Source organism: Antrostomus carolinensis, unplaced genomic scaffold (assembly GCF_000700745.2).
Source record: "Antrostomus carolinensis isolate BGI_N321 unplaced genomic scaffold, ASM70074v2 scaffold19611, whole genome shotgun sequence".
Taxonomy (NCBI): Eukaryota; Metazoa; Chordata; class Aves; order Caprimulgiformes; family Caprimulgidae; genus Antrostomus; species Antrostomus carolinensis.
Genome location: NW_010292231.1, coordinates 13201 through 21073, shown reverse-complemented (window position 1 = coordinate 21073; position 7873 = coordinate 13201). Strand labels below are relative to the sequence as shown.

The window sequence follows — 7873 nt, the reverse complement described above, 5'->3', positions numbered from 1 at the left end:
TTGAGAAAAGAGCAAGAGAGCTGACTGGCTTCAAGGGAGTGTCCCACAACTGCCTTAATCGGGTGCAGAACTGCTCTTTCAGTACACATGCCTCAGAAACAGCTGGGATATATTGACCTTTCGGAAAAAAAACTCTTAAGGAGACACATGGGAAAAGACAATAATCTTCCAGTTACACAGTCATCAACACCTGAAGAATTTCAAAAGGAATCTGTTTTGGGAAATGGCCAATGTCACGGACAGAATTTTTAGAAGATGGCTGTCTAATTATTAACATTTAAGTCCAGCACAAGTGTTGCTAACAAATGGCAGCAGCCCCGTTCTACAAGAACGCTTTGCCACCCTACTATCCCATTACTGACTTTGTCCAAGAAGTGTCACAGGCGAGCCCATGCAATATGCCCTTCAGTCTTCACTCTCTAACCATCCAGAGTGGGGGACTTTCCCAGGATGTATTGCAGCTGCTTTCCAGTCCCCAATATGTCTCTTCTTCCTATGCATACTAATTATGGGGTGAACAAAGAACTTACTGCATTCAGAACCTTGCCACAATACACAGTCAAGAAGTAGCAGAGACGCGCTTCCAGACCAAGGAGCTGAAATCGCTCCCAGATCCTGTCACTTAGCTATTGTCATTATCAGTCCCAAACCTATTTTTTGTTGTGTTTGATACATTCTAAATTGACATGGCAGTTTACAGAAGAACAAATGTGTATTTTTTCCCAGTTTGTTCACCTGCTGTGGGCCAGAGGTGCAGTCAGGTACAGATAATAAAAGGTTGAGGTCTATCTCTGAGTTGTTGGCTCCTAGACTGCTCAGATGTATGCCAGAGCTTGTGCTGAGACCAGAGACACTAATTCTAGAGCTTTGGACAGCAGTGACTGGCTCCACAGTGAAACACGAAGGGATCTCTAACCAAGAACAAGTAGTGATACTAAATCAGGCAGATCCTGGCCTGTCTAAAAGCAGAAGAGTTGTGATTAGTACCTGAAAGGAAAAAGATATGCTGTTCAGCTCCATGTGGTTTCCATCTGGAAATTTTTCTAAAAGAGGAATTAGTCCCCTGAAATTTATTGCACTGCAATGATGAACAACTAAATAGCCATGTAAATGATTCCCTAAATGAGAGAACTAACCACTACTCCAGTGCTTGATTTTAATTCAGTAGAAAGCTACTGAACATAACATAAAAGCACACTTTGGGTTTCTTAGGAGGTAACTCTTTTCACAGTGCTCTCCTTGGCACAGTGTCTTTCAATATGATTTGCAATTTTTCCAGGCCTGTGTTTTCCATAGAAAGCATAAATATTAGATGCACTTGCACTTTTTCCTCTTTCATGAAGCTTGAACTACCTGTGTTTCACCTATGAATAAACTAAATTTTCTCTGAGATATCAAGGGAAACAGAACATAAATGAGATTTATTTTCACATGCTTTAAAAAGCTGCAGCCCTCAATTATTTCCTACATCCTGGACTCAGTACAGATTTCAAGAAGCACCTTTTGGAACGCTAGTATATATTTTAAGAATTTGACCAAAGTTCAGCACATTAAAAACAACCTGCACCTTTTTTGTAATACAAATTAGTTTCCTGACCTAATCTGACTGCTGGAAGATGCAAAAATAATAAATCATGGATAATGTTGATTTTCCATCATAATAAAAAGCTAAAGTACACTTCTGGCACAGCTACTAATACATTAGCCCTGTTAAAATTTCCAGAAGTAAATAATAGCCAATGTCATCTGTTAACACTGAAATTCAAACAAAGCAGTTCAAAATACTGACATCAGAAGAATATAAATGTAAGCTGTTCATGCTTTTTTAGAAGTTTGTTGTGCTCTACAAATGTGTCCAGTCCCTTCATCATCACACATGGTAAAGAATGGAAAGAGAAGAATACTACATGGAAAAGGGGATGAGGGAAAGGAACAAGGAAGGACCAGCCCACCATGTGTACCCAAAGTGATGGAGCAACAGGCCAGCTACACCATTTTTTCCTCCTCCCCTATTCTTGTTCATCCCTAACTGCAACTTCAGTACGTGAGTCATCTTTAAAGATTACAGTTATCCGAAGGCTTGCTTCCAGGGCAGCCTGTGAATGAAGCTATGAAATATAAAGGATGCCACATCCCACAGACAGACAATTATACAGAGATCACACATGGTATGCACATGTTGGAGCATACACATACCCTGTCTGCCCAGCAATTACAATCCATAGAATTTCTACAAGAAATCTGGTTGACTACATCTAGGATGTTTTGGAACAATTCAGGTTTTGGGGCAGATAGTGAGACACAGAAGTAGATATTCTAGTAATCCAGCAAAATATGCACTCTGCACATTTCACTTATTCCTGGAAAGATTTTAAGGGAACAGATGACAAGAAGCTGATAAATTTCCAGTGAAAATCAACAGAGACTTGACACTCAGCTTTTGGGCAATCTCATATGAAATCTTAATTAGTTCAGTGTTTTTAAACTCATTACAGCATACAGTTCTCTCCAGGAGTGATATGTATCACAAATCTTAAATCCAAAGTGTTACTTTAGAAGTGAACAATTTTCAGGTAACAAAAAAGGGAAGCCCATTTTTTCTACACTTGGAAATCAGTTTAGAGAAGTCCCTACATTTCTTCCATGCTACTCAAAAATAATTTTAATTTCGTTTTGTTTTACAGTGCAGTTCCACATAGTTCTGAAGTTAAAAAAGCACAAAAATTGACTTAAACACTGCTCTTCTGTCCCACCCTCATGGATGAAGCATAATGTCTTAGAGACAAGGTGGTATGAGCTCTGTACATAAGGTATATATAATTAGTCAAAGAGAATTTAGGAGTAGAAATATCCTACAAATCTGAAGATCATATTTTCTCTTAATATAAACAAGGTAAGTCTTTTTACTTAACATACACAGACAATTTGAATTGGTGAGTTTTTTCATGTCTCTTGTACTCCACACTTTTGTTACATATGAGAATTTCTGTTCAAAACTTTTCTTTGGAATTTCAAATGAAATTTCAGATTTATGAATGTCTCTGCAACCCCATCTTACCTGCCTTCTCACTCCTTTTTTATGAAATTGAACAGTCAAAGATGCTATGGAAAAAATATTATTCCATCAGGTAATTGAATAATACAGTAACTGAGAGGGAATAACAATACCAAACTGCTGAGCAGTGGAAAGCTCTACAGAATCCAAATACCAAGGAAGAAAATTTTCAGACACCTCTCCACAAATAACTGGAAGATTATACAGTATAACCTGTATCTCCAAATCTCAACCTAATCTGTTGACTAGACCGTACTTCCATCTGATATCTGAAATAACTCGGCACAAAATTCTTACCTGCAAAAACTCTCTGACATTTGAGCCCAAGACACGTAGAATTGTATCATAACCAGATTCTTGACAAAACACAAAAAACATCTTCCCAAACATTTGAAGAATTTCCCCAGCATTTAGATCTAGTTAAAACAGGAAAATACGATTCAGTTCAAACACGGCATTTCATGTACTTTGCTTATGACTTTAGTCTCGCATTCATGAATAAGAAAGACAGTACCTAAACAGCAGGTCAAAAACATGAGAAAAACAAGATTCAGGGTCCACATGGCAAATAATAAGTATTCAATATGGGAATTTCATTAGGATTTACCAATTACCATTATGACTTTGCCATATTGTGCATTTCACATCCGATCAGCATTTTAGATTTTGATACAGATAAGACATCGCTACTTGAAAATAAAGGAACTCAGTTGTTAGTAATGCTTGCCTCAGGGGAGTTACTTCTGGTTTACAACAGCATGAAACTGCATCAGCTGCTCCAATTCAACGTAACTACTACAATCATTATAGTCTTATGGGTTCTTGGCTAATTACTAATTCAGAACAAATTCATACCGCACTTGGGTCTGCAGATAAAATAACGCTGATGGGCATAATTCTACCATTTAAATTCCAGATGAGACTGCAATGATTGTAAATGAATGGGACTCAAATCAATGGCAGATATGAAATGAGATATGCCCACGCCACAGACATCTCTGTAACTCGTCAAGCTTGTTCAGCAGAGAGATCAAGGATTCATTCATGGACTGCTCTTGCAGCAGTGGGTGAAACCTGGGTGTATTGGCAAGGTAGTTATAGCAGTATATTGTTATCCTGACTGGTTGTAACACTGACCATGCTCTGTGGATGAGGTACATTACTGCAGTTTAAGGTGTCCCTATGACCTGGAATACTTTGGAAGTAAAAAAAAAATAACTTCAAGGAATAAAAGGAATAACAGTATCTTAGAAAAAAAATTAAAAAATATCCTTTCTTCTAAGATTTTTAAAAAATGCTCTCTTTGACCAGCACCCTGTTTTCACTTCTTCTATGCTAAATCCTGTTTCTCTCTGCTACACAGATTTTTGTGGAGAGGTTTATCTTTTATATGAAGAATAAGCAAAGAAGATATCTATACTACTTACTAAGGACCTTGCTCGCAGCTGCGACCAGATCATAGGTTTTGGAATCATCGTAAATTATTCTGACAAGAAACTGTCCTTCTTCATCTAGCTGTGCCTCTTTCCTAAAAAGAATATAGAAAAAAAATCTTTTTAATTGAGGAAGAAGCACCGTATCAATAAATCAGTTATATATTGGTTAGTATTAGTCTTTTAAATAAAACAAGTTTGTAGGTTCTACCTTTAAGAACTTACTAAAGATGGAAAATTATAAATGAATATGTTCCATATCTCAGTCATTAATGTACAATGCAAATATTAAATATATACATACAATACAAATACATGTGTGTTCTGAAAATAACAATTAGCTGTGAGAAAATAAACATGATTTTTCAGTACAGAGCCTCACAAAGAAGTTGCTGAACTAAGAAAGACAGAATTTGCATTTTAAAATAGGGGAATATCCAATAATCCAGCCCAAGATGGGTTCTTCAAACACTTTCTAAGCAAGTGTTTTAATTCCTTCCAATTTTGTTTACATTTTATTTACAAAAGGCATGGGATGTTTTTGACAACCATTTGCACGTATCTTCAAAGAGGAATCTAAAATCCAGATGTAGGTACCTAATTAAATACGGGGCTTTTTCAGAATTCTGCACATGCCTAGTAAATAGGAGGGGGGAGGAAGGATGAGAGGATTTTGTGAGGCCTTGTTCTCACACTGCACATCAGTTCTTCCTAAGTGTCAACTTTTAGCTAAAGCACAATAAAAACAGACACTCATTCACTAAAAGAAACCATACTCAACCACGGGTTTCAGACAAGACTCATGCCTATGTCATGTGCACACTTACTACTGCTGCTAAGTACAAAAACCAGAACAAAATAACTCCTTTGTTTTTCAGGATCATTTATTATTCTCTTCAGCTTGAAGAGAGTGAGTAGTTTGTCCAAAAGGCAGCACAACTCTGTAGGCTATTTTTTTTTTTCCATGAGGAAAACAAGCTGATATCCCTAGGCAATTAATTGTTGTGCCTTCCAAGCCTTGCATTTGACACAAGTGAGTTACTAGGGAGGGCCCACAAGTGTCTTCCTCCTTGTTTTCCCCACATTGTGCTTCACACAGGAGCCAGGCCACTGATGCTGCAGTAGTGGCCAAGTCCCAGCTCTCGGGAGGAAAAAAAGGAGCATCTTCATGGGCAGGCAGAGCCCAGGATCCTGCAGGGCCAGCTGCCCATGTGGCCAGTCCTGCACCCACAGAGCATGCCAAGGGACATGGCCCTGACTCTGCCCCACTGCAAGTGCAAGTCATATTCTGTGTTTGCTCCTCAACTCCTGGCACTTTCTCCTTCAGCAGAGAAAGGTGGACGTGCAGGGGGGCATGCTGTGGCCTCTGATGAAGCCATGCTCTGTTTGTTCAAGTCCTCAACTGGCAAAGCAGCACAGCCTCCTTTCTCAGTATATTTTTCATAACAGCTATTCACCTCCTGTGGTCTCGCCTACAGTGGCTCTCTATAGAGACAATGTGCTTTGCAGAAATAGTGACAAAAGAGGAGACATTTGTAGGTACTCATGCTCTAATTTATGTGCTCAGAATGTATTTTGGCTCAGCAAAACTAATATGGTCATGGCAACAATGGTATCTTTGCAGGTGGAGGGTCACAGCTACCTCATTAAAAATAAAAGATACCCTTTCATCTAAATGCAGCTGCATGCTGCAAAACACCTCAGAAAGACAAAAGAAAGGCAAAGAGGTAGGAAAGCCTGGAACAGAATGACTGAATCACACCTTCTTATGTCACACCGAAAAAAAAAGTACAGGGAGTTGTTCTTTACAAAAAGTCTTAGAATTTGAAAAAATATCAAAAAGGCAGACAATGAGGTAGGTTTTTATAAAAAAAACAACTAAGCATATGTCATGCAAATCAAGACATTCATTAACTCAGGACTGGAATAATTAGTTTTCTAATGCACAAATGAACAAGAACCATGAGTAAAAAAATTATTTAGTATTACCATGGTAATGAAGGGCTTTTTCCAGAGGAGGACAGAAATGCTTCTTGAGGTAAGGCTGAAACATACAGTTTAAGAGCCAATATTTCTACCTGCTCTAAATTTCTAATTATCAATCTATATTATAAATCTATAAAAAATAAATTCTAAATCTTCTATGTAAAATCCTACATTCTCTTTCACATCAAAATCTTTGTCTCCATCATTATAACACAATCAACCATCAATTAAAACAGAAGTCCTTGACTTCAAAGACTAGATTCCAATTTACTAGAGCTGGCTTAGTTTATCTTAAAAATGAAATAATACAAAAGAATAATGCCTGCATAACAATTCAAGCATTTACAGCTGTAGTGGAATTATCCAGACATACAAACAGAAACATTTTCTGTGTTATTCAAAGGGGAGAGAGGTCTGAGAATTAAGTACTCTTTTTCATCTTAAAACTGCTAGATGGCAAATGGTACCGCTGATACAGCCTGATTCCAATCTCATAGGATAGTATTCTATTGACCTAAATAAAAACACTTGTCATTTAACCCTCCAATTAGTAACCATCAGTCTTTGATAATCTGTTCACTTATCAATGGAAGTCTGGAACCCATTATTTTCTTTTTTCTCTTCATCTTCTTTTAATATTGCTCATCACATTCTTATTGCTGACCAAAAATTATACTGCAGTGTTTTTTTATTTCAAAAATATATCTATTTTTTTTTATTAATTAAGGAAGTCTTGTAACTGCTACTTGACATATACATTTTTGTACTCACTCTATGAATGGGCATAATAAGCTAAAAACAAACAAAGCAATCTTCCCAAATCTGACAAGACTATAGGGGAGGTGAGAGTAGACATCCTATATAATGCTACATAAAAGGAACATCATTTTCTATTCAATGGCATGAAAAACACTAATAAAATTTATGTTTGTTGTGGGTTTTTTTTTCTTAAACTCTTTATGAATTTCCCAAAAGGAATGAAAGAATGGACACTAGCAAACAGGGCAAAACTGGCTACAAGAGTGTTCACAGAGATACAAAAAGATAAAGTCCAGTATTATCTTTTTTAGATAATCAGTTCCAATAATTTATTTATTACTTGAAGAAACAGTATACTTATAAAGAAGCAAGTAGAAATGGTATGTGTACACACAGTCCCCTAAAACACGCTTATTTCCATACTCCAAAATAGAACTTCTGGTCCCCTTCCCCACCATTCTCTGAAAACTTCAGATCAGCTGCAGGATATCAAGTGTCACTGATTCCCACGAACAGCTCCCATGCCACGTAGTCCTGCTCTTCCTAAGGAGGAGGAGAGCTGGAGTTATTAGTGGGAAATGTTGACCTGAAGCATGTTAGGTCAGTCAGGGACAAGAAGGTAGAATTTACATTTCCTAAG

At 37.3% G+C, this 7873-nt stretch overlaps 1 protein-coding gene across 2 annotated transcripts in view; it reads right to left on the bottom strand.

The window, feature by feature from the left end:
- GUCY1B1 (guanylate cyclase 1 soluble subunit beta 1) overlaps positions 1-4581 on the bottom strand; it is a 28611-nt gene extending 24030 nt beyond the window's left edge. For both annotated transcript variants that reach the window (XM_010176884.2, XM_010176885.2), the window contains exons 1-2: positions 4483-4581; positions 3353-3471 (exon numbers count right to left, since the gene is read on the bottom strand). In XM_010176884.2, coding sequence (XP_010175186.1) covers positions 3353-3445 — 93 coding nt within the window. In that variant the 5' untranslated portion in view covers positions 3446-3471; positions 4483-4581. The remainder of the gene's footprint in view (positions 1-3352; positions 3472-4482) is intronic.
- Between the last annotated feature and the right edge of the window lie 3292 nt (positions 4582-7873).